This window comes from Megascapheus bottae, chromosome 11 (genome assembly GCF_031878675.1).
Source record: "Megascapheus bottae isolate mThoBot1 chromosome 11, mThoBot2.hap1, whole genome shotgun sequence".
Classification (NCBI taxonomy): domain Eukaryota; kingdom Metazoa; phylum Chordata; class Mammalia; order Rodentia; family Geomyidae; genus Megascapheus; species Megascapheus bottae.
Window position 1 is genome coordinate 39396697 of NC_143519.1, and position 26913 is coordinate 39423609.

At 39.2% G+C, this 26913-nt stretch overlaps 1 protein-coding gene across 3 annotated transcripts in view; it reads left to right on the plus strand.

Annotated features, from left to right (window-relative positions):
• The window catches only part of Dgkh (diacylglycerol kinase eta), a 149707-nt gene that overhangs the window by 63335 nt on the left and 59459 nt on the right, over window positions 1–26913 (plus strand). For all 3 annotated transcript variants that reach the window (XM_090342081.1, XM_090342082.1, XM_090342083.1), the window contains exons 4-7: window positions 19311–19415; window positions 19671–19803; window positions 20907–21013; window positions 21685–21810. In XM_090342081.1, the coding sequence (XP_090198207.1) occupies window positions 19311–19415; window positions 19671–19803; window positions 20907–21013; window positions 21685–21810 (471 nt within the window). The remainder of the gene's footprint in view (window positions 1–19310; window positions 19416–19670; window positions 19804–20906; window positions 21014–21684; window positions 21811–26913) is intronic.

Below are 26913 nucleotides of genomic sequence, written 5' to 3' on the forward strand. Positions count from 1 at the left end.
GGGTGAGAATGAGGGTTCCTGTTTGTTCCACAGCATAAATTTGGGTGAAAACAAGGTTTAAGGTTTGGAACAGAGGTTTGAAGACATTTTATTCAGCTCATTTGTACAGCTCTTTCTTACCTTCCACCTGGTCTCTCCCCTCCCTCCCTCTACCCCTGCCTCTCTCCTTCTCTCCTTTCCTTCTCTACCTTTCTTCCCTTTTCTTTTTTGTCAGTATGAAGGTTTAAACTCAGGGCCTCGTGCTTGCTCAGTTGGCACTCTTATCATTTGAGCCACATCTCTAGCCTGGCTTTTTGCTGGTTAATTGGAGCTAGAGTCTTGTAGACCTTTTTTGTCTGGGTTGGCTTTGAACCTCAGTCCTGTAGTACTCAGCCTACTGGGTAGGTAGGATTATAGGCATGAACCACGGGCACCTTGTTCTCCCATTGTATCATTCTTGCAGAATTCTTGAATCTCACCTGAGATGACCTGGTTCACCATGTTTTCTGTCTCCCAAGTAGCTGGGTCTACAGGTGTGTGTTGTCACATAGTGCATGTTGGAGATGATATCTCATTAACTTTTATCTAGGCTGGCCTCAAACCGCCATCATCCTAATCTTGACCTCCCAAGAGCTGGAGTTATAGGCAGGAGCCACCATGCCTGGCTCAGAAAGTTTCTTCATTTGCCTTGATGTTGTTTCTGATGTTTGTTGGATTAGAAATGAAGGGATTAAAATGTTAGGTATGTTGCTAAGGGCTTTACAGCAGAGGAACTTGGAATAAAACTTTCTAAGATGTAAACCGAAGCAACTTTGAGGATATATTTTTTATTGTTAAAGTGATGTACAAAGGGTTACAGTTACATAAATGAGATAATGAGTACTTTTTTTTTTTTTTTGGTTGGTAGTGGGGCTTGAAGTGGGGCCTGGGTGTTGCCCCTGAGCTCTTCAGCTGAAGGCCTCCACCTTACCCCTTGAACCACAGCGCCACTTCCAGTTTTCTAGTGGTTTATTGGAGATAAGAGTCTCACAGACTTTAGTGCCTAGGCCAGCTTTGAACCTCAGTCCTCAGATCTCAGCCTCCTGAATAGCTAGGATTACAGGCATGAGCCACTATGCCTGGCATCTAGTACATTTCATTTTGAACTATGTTACCCTTCCCTCATTTATGGTTCTTAAGAGGGTTTAAAACATATTCTACATAAAAAGAAAGAAAGAAATATGGAGAATATACTTTCAGGGCATGTAAAATACTAAGAAGTTATACATTTATGGAATCATCTAGAGAGCAGCTAGCCTTTAATGGGAAGGAAAGAATGTTCTTGAGAGTTTGTTACTTCAAGGTTATTTTGTTCTGTTTTTCTCTTAGCTTCCTCTCAGTTGACGTAGTTCTGTTTATCTCTCTCTGAAGAGGGATATCACATCCTTTAAACCTAATGAAAGTCCCACTTGGTTATATCTGTTAGTTATTTCTGGAAAAAGTTATTAAAAAACATTTTCTTTTCAAATCATGTGTGAAAACATGGCTTGAAAGGTATTTAGGTAGTCACCTGAATAATGAATAGTAAGCCAGATGCCATAATGAATAGTAAGCCAGATGCCAATGGCTTATACCTGTAATCCGAGCTACTCAGGAGGCTAAGGTCTGGTTTGAAGCCAGCCTGGGCAGGAGTCTATGAGAATCTTACTTCCATTTAATCAACAAAGAGCTGGAAGTGGAGCTGAAGCTCACATGGTAGAGCACTAGCCTTGAGTGAAAAAGCTAAGGGACAGCTCACTGAGTCATAGTTCCTGCATCAGTACTAGCACACGCAGGTACCCCTCTCCCTACACCAAAATATAGTTCTTTACCTTATTTGGTATTTTTAAAAAAATTCCTTGTTCCTTCTTTATACTTGATAACTCATTTAATAATTCTCCATGGCAACCCTAGAAGTTAAGACCTTAGCTAGTATCTAATAACTAGAAGCCGAGCAGCTAGTCCAGGCCTGTCCCTTGACCACTTTGCCATCCTATCTTCTCACTGAAGTTCTAAGTAAACATAGTTCTGATAGTATCCTATGAATTGCTTATTCCATGTGCAGTTGTCTTCTCTACTTAGTCAAATCTACTTCAAGTCTGCTTAGACTCTTAGGCGACATTACTATGTATGTATGTATGTATGCATGTATAATGCTGATTAAATTACAAATCTAGTATCTCACATTATGTTTTGGGCACTGTATCTAAAGGGAAATGTTGGTTGAAAGGGCTCATGGAAGAAGGTATCCCATATTATAAAACTTTCTCAGATTTAGGGTATTGTCATCATTTTTTAATATTTGGGAAAATATGGTAGATCTGGGTTATTAAGAATAAGTTGAGGGCTTATTACATAGGAAAGGTGGAGACCTATGGTTGAATCCACAGAGTTGGAGGATTCAAGTTCAATGTGGAAAAGAATTTTATAAATCAAGTCATCTGTGGAACAGGCCCCTTTGTGAGGTAATCACCCTGCCCAGTCTTAGAAATCTTCAGTGATCTTCTTCCCTGGAGCTGAAAGGAGCAGCTCAGGTTCAAAAGCACTAAAAGGTCAGATATAGGGCCATTGGTGGGGATGGACAAGGATGAATGTATTTAGAGATTGTTGATCAGGTGCTAGACTCTTTATACATGCTTTCTCACTGCTTGCCCACCTACCTTCAAGAAGACTGTTGGAGAGAGCTCTGGGTGCTATGTGAATGCCAGAGTGCTGGGAGGAGCTGATGGCGATGGGAATTTCTGAGTAGGTACAATTGTTTTCATTGGATCCCCAAGGCTAGCCTGGGTGCCTGGCACAGAAGGCACAAGCCAGTACATATTTTTGGATTGATTGAAAGACATGTTCTTGTGGAATGAATGAATGAATGAATGATAGCCTAGTTTTTCTTTAGGCATTCAGAATCACCACACGTTTTAGGATAAAACTCTATTTCCTAATTCCTTCTGCCCATGTTTGGCTTTATATAACGTGTCCATAAATATTTGTATGTGCATGAAATTTTTATATGTTGACGTAGAATGTTTTATACACCCAACAAATGGTGATTTCTACTTCTCATTAATAATTGCAGTAGTCTCACCTTTGTTTATATGGTATTAGAAGCCTGGTAGCAGCAAGCTGTATATTTTTACATCTGTATTGGTTAAAATATTTTATAGCACTCTATAATGATACCATCTTAATACAATTTAAATGTAACTTTACTGTTTCATTTTTTAAAATATACATATATACATTTAAATTTTTTTTGTCAGTCCTGGGGCTTGAACTCAAAGCCTGAGCACTATTCTTGGGCTTTCTCAAGGCTAGTGTTCTACCACCAGAGTCATAGCACCACTACCAACTTTTTTCTATGTATGTGGTACCAAGGAATCGAACCCAGGTCTTTGTGCATGCTAGGCAAGCACTCTACCACTAGGCCAAACTCCTGGCCTTAATTTTTTTTTCATATAAAAAGGTGAATTCAATGGGGGAAGTAGATGGTGAACTGACTGGCCAGGGACACAGTGCAGACTCGGGAGCTGACACTGTGACCCTGAGCGGCTCTCATGCTGGGTTTTTAAGGGCAAAACCCATGCAGTTGAACCTGGCTGGCCCTAAATTTTTAAATTTTTTATTGGTACTGGTGTTTGGACTCGGCCTCATAACCTACTTGCTTGTTGCCTGCTCTGCTGGCACTGTAGCATGCTCCCAGCTAGAGTTTTTGCTGGTTATTTTGGAGGAGGGAGTCTTACAGGCTTTTCTGCTTTGGCTGGCTTTGAACCTCAGTTTCTGGAGCTCAGCCCCCTGAGTAGCTAGGATTATAGGTATGAGTCACTGGCACCTGGATAATTTATATATAATTTAGATGGCTATGAAGCTGATGATTTGTACATCTGAAATTTATGTTCCTTTTTCTGTATGTTAGATAATAGGGACTTTTGGAAATGGCACCTCTTCTCACAATCTATGGTGCTTTATCGTATTTGTCCTTGCATGTAGTGATGTAGTATCTTGACTACAAATGTAACCCGGAGAATGTATCTTGAGGTTATTATTGGCCTTCTCAGATAAAAGTCCTGGAAAGTTAAAAACCAGTGATTTTGTAGCAGGGTGGAAGTCGGGCATGGTGATAAATTGTGGGTAGAACCATGCTTTGGGCTCTTATCTTTATTGGGATCTCTGTACAGACTTCTGAAAGCCTTACCTCTCCCTAACTGTCACATCTGGGCCCTCTAAAATATGATAGGGCCTGGTTGTCATTTCTTGCTGGGACTTCAGTCCCCTTAGGCTTTTTCAGGAGTGCGTAGTATTCCAGAGCTGTGTTTGGAATCACTTTCTGAGCCTGCTACCAATAAGAGTCTGCAGAAATGCCCAATGAGGAGATGCTAATCCCAAAGGGTTCAGGGAGCCTGGGCCTCCTGGCCCAGGAAGAGAATTCCACAAGTGGATCAGAACAGTTGTGTTCCCTTCCTGAGAGTTCTATTTGGTCAGGGGTCTTCGAAGGTTGAATCTGAACCCAGGGACAGAGGTTCCAGCACAAGCCCCTGCCACAAGGAGAAAAAGGATCTCACAATAGAACAGGACCCAGGGGTCACCTGACCCCATTGGAGACCCTGAGGTCTACATTGCTGGATGCCTTCTCCCCCTCTATGGGACCTTTTAATAGAGGAGGACTAGAATACAAACCAACCATTCAGATGTACCTGCACTTTCTGTGTGACTAATAATTGGAAACCGTCAGAAAATGCCAGAATTGGAATGGATTAAGACAAGAGAGTTAAACTCTTAGGGGTCACTTATGTGCTGAGATAATTCAATACAGCCCAGGGACAATCCACAGAATGCTACAATCCACTGGTCGAATCACATAGTATATGGTATATTCCAAAATGTAGTGATTCTTTGTGTGTGTGTGTGTGTGTTTGAGAGAGAGAGAGAGAGAGAGAGAGAGAGAGAGAGAGAGAGAGAGAGAGAGAGAGTGTGTGTGTGTGTGTGTGTGTGTGTGTGTGTTCGTTCTGGGGCTTTAACTCAGCCCCTGAGGACTGTCCCTAAGCTTTGTACACAAAATGTTGGTGTTTTACCACTTGAACCACAGCTCTACCGCTGGCTTCTATTTTTACAAGTTTAAAGTCTGTGAGATGCAGATGGGAAATAATTAGGAAACTCCACAAATAATTGATTTATAAAAAGAAGATTTAGGTGTGTACTTATCAGTAGCACATATGTATGTGCCTTATTAAAATTGATCTGTTGGAATAATCAAAAATAAAATAAAATATGGTATGCCTGATGAACATCCTTTGGGTATTCTGGCAGCTTTAGAGCCTGGGAACCTCAGGATTGTTTGCAAAAAATGAAAACAAAAAAGACAAATTATGGAAATTCCAGAACCTAGATCGATTTTATGAAAGGACCTGTCATGGTGGGATGATTCATGGTTTATCAGTAGGTGGGAGAGACCTGTCACTCGGGGAGATCATGCTGTGATTGATCAGTAACCTTTGACTTGCTGCATCCAGGACTTCTGTGTCCTGGATGACACACAGCAGCCCACTTCCCACCTCATCTTCCACTACTGCTGAGATTGCCTTTTGAGTTCATTCATTCATTCATTCAGCTATATTTATTGGGAGCTTATTGTATGTATCCAGACACTGGATGTATATAGACTATGGATGCAAAGAATTGGTTGCTAAGAACCGATTTAAGTTAAAAAGACTTAACTTGAATTAATAAAAATTTAGAAAGATTCAGTGACTGCCTTCAGTGACTGTCCTTATAGCTGTGGCCTTTACAGTATGGTTCTTAGAACAAAGGAATCATATACCATTTTGCACAGGAAACTTCTGTCTCAGGGGTCTGAATTTTAGGAAAGAGAGACTACACGGCCTAATTGACCTTGAGGCCTAGACTGAATGGGGTTTTACACAGATTTACCTGGATTAATTTGTTCTTCATTATAAACATGTCTTCATGCCAGGAAGTCAAAGCCTAGGCACTGTCCTTAAGCTTTCTCAAGGCTAGTACTCTACCACTTGAGTCATAGCACCACTCCCAGCCTTTTCTGTGTATGTGGTATTGAAAAATTGAACTCTAGGCTTTATGCATAGTAGGCAAGCATTCTACCACTAGGACATGCTTCTGTCCCCCCAAGCCAGGATTTCTGATGCCCAATTTGGATAACCGTGTAGAATTTTTTTTTTCTAAGCCTGTCTATCAATGCTTAGGAACTTGGCACCTTATAGATGGCCATTGAAAGACTGTTGTCCAGATGAAATGTTTATCCAGTTTTAACATTGTGTGTTGGCATGCTGACCTTCCCCATGCTCCTGCCATATCTGCCCCTAGTGAATAGTCCATAGTCTGCTCCTTGTCTTGGGACTAATTATAAATCTGCATTTCCAAACAGTTGGTACTAAGTTTCTGCTGACATTGTCACCCTGATTTGACAACCACACAACTATGTTGTGTTCTTTCTGCAGAGACTCTACTTGTCTCAAGGTTTAGAACCTGCAGCCTAGTGCTGCCAACCACTCCTGCTATGCAGATGCTTAGAAAATGTCCGCACACTAAATTCTTTGCCTCCACTCATGTACTTAAAGAAGAAGCTACAGAATATGCTTGATGTCCACCGTGGTCTTTCCCTACTGCAGCAGTTAGTTACAGGTTCTTTCCTTCCATTCTTTTAGCTGACTTTCCATCCCCATTATGATACAGACATCAGCTATGACCGATAGTATCCTATCTCCTGTAGATACCTGGAATCAAGTTGTAGTATGGGAAAACGAGCCATATGCACCAACAAAACATAAAATAAAATACAACACTATATATAAATATTAGCTGAGGAAGGTCTAAAATCTAATGACCATATCAATGAAGTAGCAGAATCCTGGATGGTATTTTTTCATATATTTTTATTGTAATTAATAGAAGGGTTACATTATATTCACCAGATTGAAGATGTATAACTTCACAAACATTGATACCCTTTCTCATGTCTTGATCCCCATTTCCCTTCCCCCCCACCCCTCATCTTGTTTTCTCCCCTTCTCTATCCAATTTCAAATAACCAAATACGCATTATCCAATATATCAGATAACAAAGTGAAATACTGTAACAATATGAGATAACCAAGGGACAGCAAAAGAGACGAGAGATAACAGTACATTAAGGACAACAGTCACTCATTGTATGGCTTTTGTTTTTATATCCTTTCATTTAGCATCATACTGTATGGCCTTATGTATCTACATTTTGCTCTACTGTAAATCTCTGCTAGGAGAGCCCAAGGTTTCTACTGATTATGACAAATGAGGGAAACCATTGAGCCTATGTTCCTTTGGGTCTGGCTTACTTCACTTAATCTAATTTTTTCTAAGTCTTTCCATTTCCTTACAAATGGGGTGATGTTGTTCTTTCTGACAGCAGCATAGAATTCCATTGTGTATAAATACCACATTTTGTTGATCCACTCATCAACTGAGGGACATCTGGGTTGGTTCCATATCTTTGCTATGTTAAATAGTGCTTCAATGAACATCATTGTGCTAGTGGATTTAGTATGCCCTAGTTTCTGGACGAGTGGGTAAGTGCCAAGTAGTGGAATTGCTGGGTTGTAGGGGAGCTCTATGTTTAGTCTTTTGAGGAACTGCCATACTGCTTTCCATAGTGGTTGAAGGAGTTTGCACTCCCACCAACAGTGTAGTAGTGATCCTTCCTGGCCATTCTAACTGGAGTGAGGTGGAATCTTAGAGTTGTTTTGATTTGCATTTCTTTTATGACCAGAGATGTTGAGCATTTCTTCATGTGTCTATAGGCCATTTTTGTTTCTTCTTCAGAGAAGACTCTTTAAGTCTTTGGCCCATCTTTTAATGGGTGGTTGTTACTTTGGAGATTAGTTTTGGAGTGATTCAATTTTTTTTTTTTTTAGCAATTGATTTAACTTTATTTTATTTGGTGGTACATAATTCTAATTCATTTATAAAGCTATTCACTGGTGTGCAAAAAGTCCATAAAAATTCAGTAACTTTTTCTTTTTTTTTTTTTGCATTTTTTATTGTAATTAGTAAAAGGGTTACATGATATTTGCCAGATAGAAGGTGCATTAATTCACGTACATTGATACCCTTTCACATGTCTTGGTACCCATTTCCCTCCCCCCCCCACACCCCCTGATTCAATTTTTTGAGCTGTTGATATATTTTAGATATAAGGCCTTTGTTCGTTGTATGGTTAATGAAGATTTTCTCCCATTTTGTAGGCTTCCTATTTAATTTAGTAGCTATGCCCTTTGCCCTACAGAAGCTCTGCAGTTTAATGCAGTCCCACTTACTGGATGATATTTTTTATCTTGGAAATTCTGCACCTGGCTAGCATAGTAGAGTTCTGTTTTGTAGGAATTTCAAGGTTCTGGATCTTCTAGGCAACCAGAATCTTTGATGTCCTACTAAGCAATTAGAAATTGTCGAGAAGGAAGTGGTGAAACTCTCCAGAAAAATCCATGGCAGTTCTTTGCCTTAGGAAGCAGTCCAAACTTAAGACATCGAATGACCTTGATGATGCCTAAGTTGATGGCGTCAGAAAGGGCCTCTGTGGGGCTGGGAATTTAGCCTAGTGGAGTGTTTGCCTAGCTTGCAGGAAGACCCAGGATCAATTCCTCAATACCACATACATAGAAAAAGTGGTGCTGTGGCTCAAGTGATAGAGTACTAGCCTTGAGAAAGCCCAAGGACAGTGCTCAGGCCCTTAGTTCAAGTCCCAGGACTGGCAAAAAAAGAAAAAGAGAAAGGGTCCCTGTATCCCCCATACCAATCATACTGATGACTTTAAGGCTGGAACTCGAATTCTGCATGATAAGCTCTAAAGATGAGAACACATTCAGAGTTTGGCACCATTAGACAATTAAAAGCATCAACCTTTTACTTTCTAAAAGGATATTAAAATAGTGTTAGGTTTGCCTTGAATGCTACTAAAATATTTATCAAACAGCACTAAGGAAAGCCTATTATTCTGCAAGATAAAAACATGTAAGGTGCTTGTGATACGGGTTTAAAGAATAATGATTTGTTTCTGAAAACTTTGGGATATCCTATAACAAGGGACAAACAGTAATGAACACAGCTATTATTCATTCTGTATCTCATTTGATTATTTCAGTCAGCTCATAAACTATCCTTTTTTCCATTCAGGATAATGAAGGTAAGGTTCAGAGAAATTGATTTGTCATAAAGGACTATAACTATATTTCAACTGCATGTTCTTTCCATGTTAGTAAATGGCACCATGGAATTTTCAAGCCCTTTTAATTAAGAGTATAATTACTGTGACAGGGAAAAATGCCACCATTTAGAATTTATTCCTATGGCGTAAGTTTTCATTTCTTTAGTTCCTTCTGGAATGACCTCCTCTTCTGATTTAGGAATAGTTTAGTCCTTTTCAGGAAGTATGTCAGTGTGGCAGGAAATAAGATCTCAGGTATGAGTTAATGGGACCACAGCCTTTGTACATCTTGGGTATTTGCTACTGACCTGAGCCTCTACATCACAACCCTTCAGTTAATCAGTACTCTCTTCACATCTAACCGTGTGCAGCAAAACCTTCAGTATACTTTCTGGACCATTAGTCTGTGTCTAGCCCGTGGTATGGCTAGGGCACAGTTACCAACTCCACCCTTGTAACACCAGAATGGCACACATTGCTCCTTTACAGTGCCATTTCTCATATACTTGGTAGACCCACCATATTTAAGAGGATGTGCAGCAATCTGGCTGTTCCTGGTGAGTCTTCCTTACCTGCAAGTGAGAAGAAAGATTACATTCAATAGTATGCTTGTGGGCAATGAGTAGATGACTGGCTCATTGAATGGTCGTGATTCTTGTGGTCACAAAGCTAATTGTCTTGATTGGACAAGAGAGGGAAATAAATTTTAGATCACCCTCACTCAGTGTTGTGATCTGAGGTAAGAATTCAGTTTCCTGACAAGAAAGTCATTCGTTTTTGGCAAAATGAGACTTTTCATTCCATGGTTTCTTCTTGTTTTGTTGTTTGGCCAACACCCAAATCTGAGTATACAAAGGCAAAGGTAGGTTTGTACTCATTTGTCATAATCCACTTTGTAAGACAAAAGTAAAATAAACAAGATCCTTCCATTGACAATAGATGGTTAAGTGTTAGTTAGGTGGAGATTTTTAGTTTTTAGTCTAGGAGGTTTTAGTTTTTACAGGTGAAGGCATGTTGGTAGCAGATCTAAAGGCCTTTGGTATTCCTAGGACTCAGGTTGTATTGACTGATCAGTTAGTTAGAGATCACCCGATCTCTTCGGATACTCTGAGAAGCTTTTAACAAGCTAACCCTATTGGTATGTGGAGTGCTTGTTTTTATATTTTGGGAAAAACAGATTGGCTGTGTGATACTATTACAGCAAGCTGAGAGAAGAAGTTGTGGCTATACAATAACCCTTGTCCTTGACATTAAGACTTGCTATAAAGGCAAGCCGGGTGTGGTGGCTCACGCCTGTAATCCTAGCTCCTCAGGAAGCTGAGTAGTAGGATCAAGATTCAAAGTCAGCCTAGGCACAAAAGGACCTTATCTCCAATTAACCTCTAGTAAATGGAAAGTGGGGCTGGGCTCAAGAGAAGAGCTGAAGAGCTCAAGAACAATGTCCAGGCCCAGGGATAGAGTGGTAGCCTTGAGCTGAAGAGCTCAGGGACAGCACCCAGGCCAGTTTAAGCCCCATGACCCCCCCAAAAAAAATAAAAATAAAAATAAAAATGAATTGCTGAAATCCTTTCTTTTGAGAACCCGTAATGTTCTGCATCCATCCAGACATCAGACATTGCTCGGGGACGTGGTCTGTAGTGATTGGTTATTTGGGCATCTTGTCCTGGAAATGCTTCATGTTAATGAAGCACAGCCCTGTTTGGTATGCCTATCAAACAGTGGGCAGCTGATGATAGGGGATGGGTAGCCAGAAGCCACCATAGGCCTGCCCTTCAAATTTCCAGGTGGAAGAGTCAGAAAATTCCATGTTTTATAGATCTTGTGTATAAGAACAACAGAGCGAACGTTTGACTTCTGTCATTTGGTTTCTACACATAGGGTTGGCCATTTATTCTGTGTGCAGCTATATGGTTCTCTACACTTACACCTCTCAAGAAAGCACAAAGTCATGTATAGCTAAACCGTTTCTGGAGAGAGTACACAAGAAACTGACAAATATTTGCCTTTCAGAAGGGAAGTTGATAGCTGAGGGAGACATGCCCTTTTAGTAAGAATGACTCATTCTAAATGCATTTACAAATGTGTATTGCTTATTCAGAAGTTTGGAAAACATGCTGCAAGGGATCCTTTCTGGCAGCTTCCTATCAGATGTTTTTGATAAGAGTGGTGGACTTGGCATGAAGACCACTGTGAACAACATTGTATGTCGGGGGAAGCTGTGATACAGGGGTGTGAGTCGCCCTAAGATTGTCTGCTGTGGGAAGGAGAGAAGCTGTGGCCAAAGGAAGGGGCGAGAACGGAGAAAGCTTCTATCAAGTTGTTGAATTTGGAGAGGATAGGCACTAAAGGATGCCTTTAACACAGGGTAGGAAATGGGCATAGAAGGCCTGCAGTGGGTGGGGTAAAAGGAGGCTAATGTTCTAGGTACTGTGAATTAGGAGTCATTACAATATCTCTTGGGAAATGTGTAGCAGACAGTTTAGAGGTGCTTTCAATACTATTGAAAATGGTTAAAAGTACTTTTTGGTAATATTTTCATAGTTCTTTCTAATTAAATTTGTAGCATATTAAAATATCCTCTCAACTCTTTAATTCTGATTACAGAGTAATGGAAAATGTAGGTTTTAAAAATGCCTTTGTTTTCAAAATGAAATTTCCCATTGTGTACATGTCCTGAATAATGACATTTATGGTTACAAAGCAAAGACATTGTGCCAAGGGATCAAACTTTTTATTTTTATTATTATTTTTATTGGAGTACTGTATAGAGGGGTTACAGTTACATTTGTCAAGTAGTGGGTACATTACTTCTCAAACATTGATACCCTTTCTCATGTTTTTGTCCCCCTTTCCCACTCCTCACCCTCTCCCAATCATCTTGTTTTCCTCCACTCTTCCCTATTTCAAATAAACACATCTGCAATATATCAGGAAACAAAGTCAGATACAGTAACCACATGAGATTAACCATAGGGGGGAGAAAAGAGAAAAGAAATAATTTCACATAGTATATTAAGAACAATCACAAAGATGATAATCTTTTTAATGTGCCACTAACCAATACCATTAATTTACAGTCTACAATACCATTTAATATGACAGTCTACATAAATAATTCCTGAAGTCCCTGTAATCACTGCTATTCCAACTAATACCAGAAAAAAAAACCCTGCCCCTTATATGCACAATGTTCTAGGATGATACTGTGTGTGATTATGTGTATTAAAAGTATTTTGTTGTCTGAGGGTGGCTGCTATGCCTCTCTGTAATTTCTTTCTGGCTCATCTTTAAAAGATCAGGCATGTATAAATGGTGTCACAGTACAGCTGAACTGTACCCACAAAGTTTTTTTGTTTGTTTTTGTTTTGCCAGTACTGGGGCTTGAACTCAGGACCAGGTGCTATCACTTGTTTTTTTCAGTGATTGGCACTCTATCACTCCAGCCACAGCCCTCATTCTGGCTTTTTGCTGGTTAATTGAAGATAAAAGTCTCTCATGAACTTCCCTGATAGGCTGGCTTCAAACTCTGATCTTCAGATCTCAGCTTCCTGAGTGACTAGGATTACGGACATGAGCCACTGGTGCCCAGCTTTAGTTATTGTAAAGAAGAAAAACTAAGTAGCAGCTGTACAATTTTTGCTACCTGAGCTTCCAAAGGAAGTATTTGGCTAGCAAGGCAGGAAGAATTGTATTTAAAATCCTACCTGTGCCTTGTCACTGGAGAACTTGCAAACCTTTCTGAGTCTTAGGGCCTCTAAGGAAAGTAAGACTGGTACTTTTTAACTTGTGCAGGTGAAATGAGATGATCTGAAAAAAATGTGGTGGTCAGAATTCCCTCTCTCTCTCTTCTCTGATTGGGTACACAGAAACCTGAAGGGAAGTCTTGACCAGATTGAATACTTATACAGTTTGGTATTGAACAGTGAAGGAGATAGCTTTAGTCCTCTCGTGTGGTTGGTTTTTATTAGCTCTTCGGATAAGCAGTGTATTAAAATTATGGACTAGCTTAACTCATCTAATGTCTCTGTTTCTTTCTCAACAATACGTTGTAATGAAGGCAACTCATCTTTAATTTAGAGAGAGGATAGAAGGATCAATAAGATGCCCACTGCCTTATCGATGTAACTCAGGAGTCAAGTATTCCTATAGAAAAGGAGAAAAACATATTCTGAGTATAAATGTTCCCCTGTCATCCAGAGCTCTTTTTCCTTTCCAATTCATTAATTTTTTTACAATAATTGTGTTGAATACTTATAAAATTTTCCATCAGAAATTGTTTTCCTATACTTCTTTTTTTCCTTTTAGAATCTTGGTTCCAAGTAAGTAGTATTTCATATCTTTGCTACACAATTCTCAGTTATGTAATGTAACTCTCAGTTTTGTAATGAAGTATATAGGTCATTACTGATTTGTAGCTTGATTTTTCAAACAAATACTACATCCAGAAAATATGTAGCTTCCAATTTTTGTAACAAACTCCCTCCTCTTTATTTGAGTGCGTGTAAAGGTCTTTTGAAGTTTGGGATCTGCTAACCCCAATGTAGGAATGCCCGTTGAGATGAGGAAGCTGTTAGTCTGCCAAAAGTTCTGACCAGTGAGGATAATTAGGTGAAAAACCTAGATGTAAACTGGCTTTCAGATATCTCTGCTTTCTGACTCTTAAGTAGAGGATGTGCGTGGGAAAGACCTCCGTTCAGTACCAAGTATAACAATTTAAGAACCTGTTTGCATAGTATGCTGCACTGTGCAGATTTTTTTCATGAAAGTTTACCTCTCTATTGGTAGCAATCCCTATATGAGTGCGAAGTACCAGTCAGCCCAGTGCCATCACAGATTTAGCACATCTTCAGAAGTTAGTTTGCCTCATGTTAGGTATTGTAAAATTTGTGTTCTAGGGTTTCATAGAACACCTGTCTTTCTTTTGGAGCCTTCCAGAAGTAGTAGTAGTGTTCTCACATGTAAAATGAAATAGTGTCAGAAAGTATCATAAAGTTTCTTAATGTAACAAATTCTGTTACTCCTCTAATTTAAATGCTAATATTAGTTTACAATACCTATGACACCTTCTTTGGTCTTGACCCCAGAATGCACTTACTGTGACATTGTACCTCCATTCTGTAACCCTAATGTATTGTGTAGTTTATTTCAAATTTAGGCAACCTTAGGAGAATGTATGCACTAACCCTTTATCATTTATTAACACCTCAGAAAAATTGCTTTTTACGTAAATATCTTTTTGAAAAGAAATGGGTTTAGGACAATGGCATAATGAGGGTAAATACTGACTTAGAAATCAGGAGTTGAAAGGTTAGTACAGGACTGGTAAAACTAGATGTGTGCAGGGACCACTCTGTAACATCCACTGTGTGAAATGTCAAAGACTGGCCTAATACACTTGTCCTTGTATTTGTCTAATTATGATTGCTTTTTTAAAAAATAATATTGCAGGTTTTGCATCAAATTGCTAAACAGTAACATTGGAGTTCATAATTTTGTGATTTCTCCTATATTACATGGGGTGATGTAGGAAGAAAGCTTTTCATATTGGTTCCCCAATAGAAATCCTGATTTTTTTTTTAAGAATATGAAGGTTGCTGGAAAGAGAACAGGAAATTTTGAAGATTTAGAGCACTTCCTTGATATTGTTAAGACCAGACCCTGCCTGTACTAATAGGTGAGTTAGACACTTGCATTACACTTTCTGGCTGGTAAAACAGAATCACCCGTGTGGTTTAGCCAGAAATGTGCCTAAAATTTTCCTCACCTCCCATCTCCCACCTCTAACTTGGTGAGTCTGGTTGCAGCTGGGTTGGGTACGTTTGTATTCGGTGTACATCTGTGCTTCTGGATGGTGAAGGAGCCCAGCTTATTCTGAAACATAGAAGTGTCTCTGCTCCCCAGATAGCCACTTAATATGCATGATTATCAATATTCTAGGTTGGCACATTTACATTGTCAAAGAGAATTATTTTGCTCCATTAAAAAGAAGAATGGGAAAAACACTAACATACATAATTAAAGAGGCATATATTTCATAGGGAAAGATGGAAGAAGTCTATTAAGACTAAGCAGTTAGCAAATTCAGGAATAATTGTAAAGTTAGCATTAAAAAGGCATATAATTAGCCGGGCACAGTGGCTCACATCTATAACTCTAACTACTCAGGAGGCTGAGATCTGAGGACCAAGGTTCAAAACCAGCCCAGGCACAAAAGGACCTGAGAATCTTATCTCCAGTTAACCTCTAGGAAACGGGAAGTGGAGCTTGGCTCAAGGGTAGGATGGTAGCCTTAAGCTGAAGAGCTCAAGGACAGTGCCCAGACCGAGTTCAAGGCCCATGACCCACAAAAAAAAAAAGCATATAATTATTATCTGACTAGTCTGTGACAAAAGTCAGATTCCCTAAATTAGAGTAAATATTGACCAGAAGTATTACAGCACACACTATATTTGTCCTGCTTTTTCATGAAAGACTCTCTTCTCACCACATACACAGTTTTATTTAGGTAAGGTGTGGAGTCTCATGCCTAGAAGCCCAGCTACACGGGTAGCAGAGATTGGGAGAATCGTGGTTCAAATTGAAGCCCAAAGCTAGAGGACACTTTAGGAAGCCAAGATTCACCTCCTTGGAGAAACTGAGAAATCCTCTGATTCCAGGAACTTCTTGGACTTGATCCCTGCAAGTTCATTCTTTCCTGGGGAAAGCTCTTTCCTTCCCTTGTGTTAAAGTGACCAGGTCCTTGTTTTCATAACCTCTGTCCTACTTGTCACAACAGAGGCTGACTCAAATATTCTAGAACCAAGTAACTTGCAGAATTTGCTCTCCCTCACAGTATTTTCCTAGTAAAAATGTGAATAAGGAGCGTTGTGGTGTAATAGAGCTTAGCTATTAGTCTGGAACTATGACACTCAGATTATTTCCTGTGACATCTGGGATAGGAGGAGAGTCACAGCTGGGGAGTCTCTCAGGGGGAGATGAGGGTGGAGAGAGTTGTTTTGGCAGAGGTGCAGGTTTGCTGGGTCGACCAGGCTTGTCTTCAGTGAGCCTAACTAAAATATTTTTTTGACACTCCTGTCTCAAAAGCCAGATGTCTTTATACATCATATGACTTTTTTTCCCCCTCACACTGACTTCTTGTAATGTAATGTCATAAGCAGCATAGATTCTTAGAATTATTCGCAAGATCTGCACATTAAATAAGTGTGTGTGTGTGTGTGTGTGTGTGTGTGTGTGTGTGTGTGTGTGTGTGTGTGTGATGGGGCTTGAACTGGCCTGGACTCTGTCTCTGTGCTCTTCAGCTCAACTCTACAACCCTACCCCTGAGCTTGGCGGTTGTCCCTGAACTCTTCAGCTCCTTCCCCTGAGCCAAACCCCACTTCCCATTTTCTACAGGTTAATTGGAGACAAGAGTCTCAGGTCCTTTTGTGCCCAGGATGGCTTTGAACCTTGATCCTCACATGTCAGCCTCCTGAGTAGCTAGGATTAGAGGTGTGATCATGTAACTTTTGATTAGAAATGTGTTATAGTCTTTACTTGCTTGATTCTGTTTTTTTTTAAAACAGGCTTTTGCTAAAGTAATATTTATGCTATGTTTAGCTTCACTAGCATATAAGGTACACACATGACAAGGTTACACAATTTTGCCAGAGTCATTGAGAATTAAGATAGTCAAAATGGTTCCGAAAACTTCAAGGGGAAAACAACAACAACAACAACAACAACAAAAACCATATCCAGGAAAAGGACGCAAGCAGTGTTTTGTGTTTTTTGTTATTGGTGTTTTTGTTTTCTTGGGGTCTTGTTTGTTGATTTGTCTGTCTTTAGGAGGGACAGTACAGGAGGGAGGCAGGGTAAACAAGTGCAGCAGTGGTATGATGTTCACTAGATGTGTGTTGAAAATGAACTATACAACTTGTAGGTGAAGATGGGGGGAGCTGGGAGAGAGGGAAGGGGTGACACTGTTCAAAAAGAAACACTCTATCTGACTTCAATAATTAGCCCCTCTGGATAATAACAACAAAAAATTTAAAAATAGAAGCTACTCTTTTTTTTCTCCTCATTTTATAAATTCGTGATGGCTTTTAAAGATTTTCAGAATGAAGGCATTAAAGATAGTTTTTTTTTTAACTTCATTGGGTTTTAAACATCAGTCATATTATAGTACTTCGAATTCCACAGAGGCTGAAATGAAGACTGAAACAGCAATGTCTGAATAATGCAGATTTTCTCTTATGATAACAAAGGAGAGGGAATCCTTATATGTATTATATCACAAAGTATGGCAAAAGATAAATAAATGTTAGAGGTGATATTCAGGAAACATCAGTGAATTGGTGAAACTCAGGCTTCTGGAATAGTATTGAAGCCCTCCGGGCTGGGAGTATATTATGATTTAATGGTACTTCTCTGCTACGTTTGATGAGCTGTCCTAGGAAAACATTGTGAAGCAATAAAGGATCCATTTGGCTCCTAAGTAATGAGAGAGGCATTGCTCTTTGCATTAACTATTTATTCAGGAAGAAGAGTGACCAACGGCTAATAAGTTTTATCCAAAGAAGGTCATTTAAAGCAGAAGAAAATGCACAAATGAGGTTGTCTTCGATTTCACATGCAATTAACGAAGACCCAGAATGTGGTTGGTGCCCCTGTGCCATGTGATTTGGGGCTGGCTGTATTTAAGTGCTGATGCCTGTCGGGTGTGGTAAAAAGCCTCTGGGTCTCAGGAAAGATGGTGTAGTTGGACCTAAACCAGTGACCTGAGTGGAAGTCATGGCTGGTGAGTGTCAGAGATGGGTTAGTTTTCTAAATCTCTGTTGAGAGATTTATTTTCTACCATCAGTGGTCCTGAGTCAGGCTCACTAGTTTCTTCTTTAAGTGAAGCATTCCTTTTTCTTTTCTTTTCTGGTTTTTTTTTTTTAGGTCATTATTTTTCATCCCTTGTGTAATGTGGAACACTTACTGTTTGTTTTACTTTTATTTGTCTTTCTTCTTTCCCTTGTGGTACTTTCTTGGTAGTGCTAATAACAGATTTTCTGTCACCCTGTACTAGTCATTGAGTGAACGATTTAGTTTAAATGTGGGTATGTTTGAATTTATAATTTTATAGGCTAGAAATAGTTCAAAGTATTCAAAAATTTGAAATCTTCTGAATGTACATCAGATGCTTTATGTAAGTTATACTTTGGTTATCCCAAGCATACTTTCCTGTAAGACTTTTGATTAACAGATTTAAGCCTGAGGAAATTTCATTTTTGGCATATAAATCCATCCCTAGTATACTGTTTGGAAGCACTTTCTGCATAGAACTGTTAATGTTTTATTCTTGTTTTCTGAGTACATGAATGGTCCTTTCTTTGCAATATAGGATTTGGTAACTTTGAAATTGCATCCAGAATTCTGTATTCACTCACATGTAAGCGTTTCTTTCAAGACAGTTACGACTCTTACTTTGAAGCATTTTTAACAGCTTTAACCTTCTCTTCCTCTTGGTCTAAGGATTTTAGTGCAATTATTTGACATGGCTAGTAACAAGAAAGATGAAAGTCATTGCTATCTCTTCCTTTAGGACAATGAAGGATTTTCATGCTAATTCCCCTCCACATTCTGACTAAAAAAGTAAAACAATCCCTACCTAATCCTTCACATATATCTTATTCAAATAGGCAGCAGAACAGCTTGTAAATTCAACTATTAGATCTTTCTTGATAAGCTGTAGTGAATCAACTATGTACTTAATATTGCAACCACTTAATATTGCATTTTAGCTTAGAAATATTTTCCATGTTGAAAATTCTGTAATAGATGGAAACTGTGAATTTCTTCACAGTATACATTTCAAGATATGGTCCACAAAATAAGGTGGAATATGTCTGGGAACATAGCATTAAAGGGCTAGAAAACTTGCTAATTAAGTAGCAACAGTATGAAAGACAAGACAAATCTCCTAGGAATCAATCTTTTTTCAGCATACTATATCAAACACAGAGAACAAAATTCATCTATTTTACAAGATTCTTATTTTGTTAGATGGAAGTGTCTCATAAAATGTTGGGTTTTGCAAAAATCCCTTGTGTTGGTTAATTACTAGATCCGATTATCTCTGTAGATAATCACTCCATTCAGAAGGCTGATGTTGTGTGCTGAGAATAGAAAGGAGATGGAAGATTGGATCAGCTCTCTGAAGTCTGTACAAACCCGAGAACCTTACGAGGTAAGAGCATCCTCCAGTCACCTTGTATTCTTACAGCATGAGTGTTAACCAAAGAACTAGAGCTGTAGTGATGTATAGTAAAATAACTAGGTATAGACCCAGATTTTGGTGATGTTTTAATTAAAAAATGTACTTTGATATTAAAATTAATGGATTGGGATTTTGGTCATTACCGTAGTCTGTGCATTCTAGTCATTCACTTGTAGCCTTGTTATTCCTCTATTTGGCAACTCTGTCCTAACATCTCCTTTCTAGGTGGCCCAGTTCAATGTGGAACATTTCTCAGGGATGCATAACTGGTACGCCTGCTCCCATGCCCGCCCCACCTTCTGTAACGTGTGCAGAGAGAGTCTTTCTGGAGTCACCTCCCATGGCCTGTCCTGCGAAGGTACTGTGTACTGTCTTACATGTGCTCTTCTAGACTTCACAACAAATGTTTCTCCCATTGCAAGGGAAACAGACATTGCAAGAAGGGTGAGGGTTATGAGGGGAAGCAATGGCTAGAACCTCTCAGAGCATAGTGTGTTTGTTTTTTCAAAGCTTAACATTGAGCCCTGAATGCTGAGAGGACTAAGGTGGAAAATATTGTTTCTCTGGAAAAGATAAAAATCATCTGAAAGGAAGCACAAATTGAAATGTAGCATTTTACTACTTAGGAACTAGTGACTACAGTCTAGAAAACACCTTTGAACTTGACAGCATCCTAGTATTCTTGATTCTTTTTTTTTTCCCTGTGGGTTGTGGACCTTGAACTTGGCCTGGGCACTGTCCCTGAGCTCTTCAGCTCAAGGCTACCACCCTACCCTTGAGCCAAGCCCCACTTACCCTTTTCTAGAGGTTAATTGGAGATAAGAGTCTTGGAGTCCTTTTGTGCCCCTTTTGTGCCCCGGCTGGCTATGAACCTTGATCCTCAGATCCCAGCCTCCTGAGTAGCTAGGATTACAGGCGTGAGCCACCATGGCCGGCTTAGTGTTCTTGATTCTTATTGACTGTGGAAAGCAAAAAGTTTTGCTTTCCAAAAAGTTTTGGGTGGTCAGTACAGTGTATGTATTCTTCTGAAAATTTCTGATTTGTATTTAATTTCATGGTTTGAAACTCTCTTTTGTTTGATTTTTTGTTTACTTTCAATGAATTATAACTGATTGATAATCAATTATTGTGATGCTGCTGTGTTCAGGGACTTCATGCATTACTGGGCAAGTGAAGAGCTATACTGGGCAAGTGAAGAGTTATAACTCTTACCCCCAAAGTCCTCTTTTTAAATTTCTTAAGTTTTTTTCTAAAACTAAAACCTATGCTATTGCTTTTATTATAGGATTTTTAAAAGTTATTATTTAGGAATAGAGATTACCAACAACAAATACAAAAATGCTTAGGACAGTGCCCCCAGGCCCTGAGTTCAAGCCACAACACTGGCATCCAAAAATAAGTGCTTGTTCATTTTTAAAGTAGTTGACTTTTTCTTCTTCCTCTTCCTTCTTTTATTTAAAGTGTGTAAATTCAAGGCTCACAAAAGATGTGCAGTGAGGGCAACAAATAACTGCAAATGGACCACACTAGCTTCTGTCGGGAAGGACATCATAGAGGATGAAGACGGAGTAAGCTGCCATCTCTGATCCCTTCCCAGTGCTGCCTCTATGGCCTGCTGTTGTAGAAAATAATGAGGAGTGGGAGTGAGATAAGTCAGATAAAGTAATGAGATAAGTGGGAGTGTTGACTATTAGGGTTAACTGGATCATTTTTGTTGATTTTTGTGCATTTATTGTTAATTTCATAGCTTCCCCAGCTTTCCTCAGCTCCTGGTTTTGAAGGAGATCTATTATGAATGGGATTTAAGAATTGTTGCTTGGCTGGGCTGTTTAGATTCCCGTCTGACAGACTGTGGTCTTCTTTAAGGATCAGCTGACATGCTCACAGTTCAGACTCCTGTCAACAGTACCCCCAGTTTCAGACTGTCTCCATTGTACTTTGCATACAAATCTCTGAGGTTTCTTTAGTGATCACTGTTTCATAAAACCCTTTGTATAACATTTCTCCTCGACTGCCTTTCTGCTGAATCCCAAAGAGCAGGCTTTGGTCTTGCTTATCTTGTAACTCAGTAGGCTTGGGCATGGCAGATGCTCTTCAGTAAAGGTGGGGGAAATGAATGAACACCGTGCATGCCACATTACTGACTCCTTGAGTTAGAAGTCATTCCATATCTTCTGTAGGGTGATATGGTGTTCTTTCCCCAACTTCACCTTGGCTGTGTTTTCTTCTTGCCCTATAGATTGCTATGCCTCACCAATGGCTCGAGGGCAACCTGCCTGTGAGTGCCAAGTGTGCTGTCTGTGACAAGACGTGTGGCAGTGTTCTCCGTCTGCAAGATTGGAAATGCCTTTGGTGTAAAACAATGGTGAGGTTTGGAAGTCCTTTTTATTAGCTTGTTTCTTATGTGGTTAAGAGACAAGCAGAGAAGTTATGTCGGAGTAGAGCCTGGTAGTAGTTCTGCATGATTTTCCCACTCTAATATTGTGGTGTTCAGTATTTTAACTGTATTCTTCTGTTGCCTTCTGTCCCTGGTCATTTTTCCCAATGCCCTGTTGGTAATAGTTTCTTTGGTTTTTATCTTTGACTGTGTCAGAATCCCCTTTCTCCACAGTTTTCTCTTTTCCATATTGCTTTTCATACACAATGTTCTGCCGTTTCTGGGCCTATTTTACCACCTGGTGCCCATGAAATGCATTCCTACCTGACACGATCCCCCATCTTCACTGACATTCACAATGTGATTTTACTGCAGCCTGTCGGTGTACATTCAAATTCAGTAGGCATTGATTTATTTTATTGTTAGGATCATATACAGAGAGAGGGGTTCCACTTGTATTCATCAGGTAGTAGGTACATTACTTCTTGAACATTGTTATCCCTTCCCATGTTTCTCTTCCACTTCCCCCCCCCCCGACCTCCTCCCACTCATCTTGTTTTTCCCTTACCTTCCCTTTTCCAAATAAATAAATGTATATACAATATACCAGGTAACAAAGTCAGACACAGTAAAACATGACATAAACCTTAAGGAGAAAGTAGCTTCACATAGTGCACTAAGAATAACAAACACAAAGATAAACCTCTTGTTTCCATATCCTGGAGTTTATTTTGCTTAGCCTCATCCTATATGGCCATATGTTTATAGTTTTGAGCTATTGTAATCCTCTGCTAGGAGAATCCTAGACATATACTAATAGTTATAAATGAGGGAAACCATGGAACCTATGTTTCTTTGGGTCTGGCTTACTTCATTTAAGATTATTTTTTTCCACATCTTTCCATTTCCTTATAAATGGGGCAATGTCATTCTTTCTGATGGCAGCATAGAATTCCATGGTGCAAATATACCAAATCTTCATGATCCGTTCATCTACTGAGGGGTATCTGGGTTGGTTCCATATCTTAGCTGTGGTGAATAATGCTGCAGTGAACATGGTTGTGGTGGTAGGTTTATTATGGCCCTGTTCCTAGATATTTGGATAAAAATCTAGGCATGGGATTTCTGGATCATAGGGGAGCTATGAAATAGAGAAAGCAATCCAAAAATTCTTATGGAATAATAAAAGACTCCAAATAGCAAAAACAATCCTTAGCAGAAAGAACAGTGCTGGAGGAATATTAATACCAACTTCAAACTCTACTACAAAACTGTAGTAATAAAAGCAGCTTGTTACTGGCACAAAAACAGACCCAATGGAATAGAACTGAAGACCCAGAAATCAACCCACAGACCTATGGCCACCATCTTTGATAAAGGGGCCAAAAATGCTGGCTGGAAGAAAGACAGTTTCTTCAACAAATGGTGCTGGCAGAACTGGCTAAACACATGAAGAAAATCAAAGTTGGATCCTTATCAATCTCCCTGCACCAAAATTAACTCCAAATGGGTCAAAGACCTTGAGGTAAAAGCAGATACTCTGGAAAATTTACAGGAAGAAATAGGAGACACACTTGGGCTCCTTGGCACAGGTTGAAACTTTCTTAATAAAGGCCCAGAAACACAACAAATCAAAGAAAGTTTGGACAAATGGGACTGCATTAAACTGCAGAGCTTCTGTATGGCAAAGGATACAGCTAGCAAGTTAAATAGAAAGCCCACAGAGTAGGAAAAGATCTTCATTTGCCATAGAACAGACAGGGTCTTATATCTAAAATATGCCTACAGCTCAAGAAATTAAATTTTTCAAAAAACAAATCCTCAAAGAAGCAACCATCCCATTAAAAGGTGGGCTGAAGACTTAAAGAGAAACTTCTCTGAAGAGGAAATAAAAATGGCCTATAGACACATGAAGAAAGACACCTCTGGCCATAAAATAAATACAAATCAAAACAAGTCTAAGATTCTACCTCACTCCAGTTAGAATGGCCATTATCAAGAAATCTAATAACAGATGCTGGCAGGGATGTATAGAAGGGATCACTACTGTACTGTTGGTGGGAGTGTAAACTTGTTCAGCCACTCTGGAAAGCAGTATGAAGGTTTCTCAAAAGACTAAACTTTTTTGTATTTTAAATTACAGAAGTTTATATAATAGGTATAGATACATAAATCTGGAAGTGTTAGATTATCTCCTCCCCTGTATTAAAAAGTATATTTCAGTGGAAAAAAAGAAATACTTAACATTTGGAAGTATGGGTCAGGTGGTAGAATATCTGCCTAGAACGTACAAGACCCAGCCAGGTGAGGGTGGCTCACATCTGTAATCCTAGCTGAGGATCCTGCCAGCCCAGGCAGGCAATGTCTGTGAGACTCTTATCTCCAATTAACCATGCCAAAAAATTGAAGTGGTTCTGTAGCTCAAAGTGATAGAGTGCTAGTCTTGAGCAAAAAAGCTCAAAGACAGCCCCCAGGCCCTGAGTGCAAGCTCCACTATGGATTAAAAGAAAGAAAGAAAAAAGTACAAAGACTCTTAAGTTCAAACACCCATACCACAAAAAATTAACATTTTAAAACTCTTTTGCAAGGCAAGTACACATAATGTGTGTCAACAGCAGTGAATGATCCCAATAGTGGCAGACATCATGAAAACGGGGGACTGCAAGAGGACAGTCACATCACACTAAGGATGTCATGCAGACAGGTAGAGTGGATGAATAGCCCATAGGATCAGCAGGCCACAGCTAGGTGTGCTCCTCTTAGCAGTGGGCAATGCTAGCTGACTGTGACAGTGGTGGCTTTGCACTGTAGCAGATTTGTTCAGGGTTTTTTGTTGTTGTTGTTTTGTTTTGGTCATGGGGCTTAGACTCTGGGCCTGGGCGCTGCCCCTGAGCTCTTCAGCTCAAGGCTAGTGCCCCACCCATTTGGCTACAGCACCACTTCCGGTTTTCTAGTGATTAATTGGAGATAAGAGTCTCATGGACTTTAGTTCTGGCTTTGAACCACAATCCTTAGATCTCAGCCTCCTGAGTAGCTAGGATTACAGGCGTGAGCCACCATACCCAGCTTCTTCAGTATTTTTTTAAATTGAATTTTATTGTCTGGGTGATGTACAGAGGGAATATTGTTACCCTTCCCACATTTTTCTCCACTTTCCCTCCCCTCAACTCCCTTTCCAAGTGGTAAAGTTCATATCCAATATATTGTCTTGTGAGTGTCGCTTTTGCATTGGTTTACCCTTTGTCCTTTGTCTTACCATTTTCCCTTCCTTAATTCAAATACACATATACGATACACTTGGTATCAAAATTACATGCAGTGACAACAGGGGATAAACCATAGAGGGGAAAAAAAAGAAGTAACCTCATTAAAAATAATAACCACAAAGAAAAACCTCTTGTTTCCAAAGTATCACCGTGGTGTTCATTGTAACTTTTTAACATTACTGGCCCAAATTTGGGAGTCACCCCAAAATTATGAATGTAGTAAAACTATTGTTTTGTATAAGTATGGTGAAGATAAGCAGGAGGGAGAAATGTATGGATTTCCTCATTAGTGAGATTGCTTTTTAAGCCCCATAAGAAAATAAAGTCTATGGAAGTTTGGTCAGGCCTGATGAGGTGATTTATGATTCCTCCTGATTTTCAATTCAGATATAATTCCCTTTGTCCTTATACTTTTGCCATTCTTTATCAATTGCCTCTTTTATTAGCTATAATGTGTTACTTTTTATTTCTCCCTACCTAATGTATGATATACATTCTTTGCAGGCATCTTCCCTTCCACTTTTTTTTTTTTTGCCAGTCCTGGGCTTGAGCTCAGGGCCTGAGCACTGTCCTTGGACTTTCTCAAGGCTAGAGCTCTACCACTTGAGCCTCAGCACCACTTCCGGCTTTTTTCTATGTATGTGGTACCGAGGAATTGAACCCAGGTCCTCATGCATGCTAGGCAAGCACTTTAACCACTAGACCAAACTCGCGGCCCCCCCTTCCACTTTTAAGTAGACCCCGCTTCCTAAAGTCCTGTAATGCCATTCTTTATTGTAATGGAATGTTGTCCATAAACAGGTTCCTCAAAACTACTATTCTACCTAAGAATTCTAATTTTTCTAAAGCACATTTTGGTGGTTAATTAACATAAATCATAATAGGAAATTTTCCCCAAATAGGCTATCAAGTGAATACAAATTACTATTAAATTCACTTATTCTCCCAAAGTTTTACTCATTACGGGTTTAATTAATGTGTCACTTTTCTTAAAGTTCTTATGAAATAAGACTGTATTAAAAATACTTTATAAAATCTCAGTTTTACCAGTTAAAACATGGGAAAAGCTCTTCTAAATGAACCTACAATGAACCTAACTAGTCTGGCTCCCACTGGATAAATTAGTTCTGCATGATTTTCCATAGTCATCACTTAAGTAACTTTCAAAGTTTCTGGTTTTGCAGATTTAGCATTTTTACAGCAGGCCTATGCTGTTTGTCATGTTACTGACACCATATATAACATGTTCGTGACACCATGTTTAAACATGTTCATGACACCATGTTTAAATTCCGTAAAAGCAATGTGAATGGAAAAGTTATAAGATCAATGTAGAAAGAGTAGACATATTTCACATGTTATTTATTGTCATTGAATTCCATGACAATTTGACACGTTTACATATTTAACATGTTCGTGACATTATATTTAAACATGTTCATGACGCCATATTTAAATTCCATAAAAGCAATGTGAATGGGAAGTTATAAGATCAGTGTAAAGAGAGTAGACACATTGCACATGTTACTTATTGTCATTGAATTCCATGACAATTTTACACGTTTACATATTTAACATGTTCGTGACACCATATTTAAACATGTTCATGACGCCATATTTAAATTCCATAAAAGCAATGTGAATGGGAAGTTATAAGATCAATGTAGAAAGAGTAGACACATTGCACATGTTATTTATTGTCATTGAATTCCGTAACAATTTTTATAAGACAGGTACCTTTAATTTATTTTATGGGCTTGATAACAAAACGCTGGTTAGGACCTCTCTCCCTCTTTTTCTTTTTCTCTTTGCCTCTGTCTGTCCC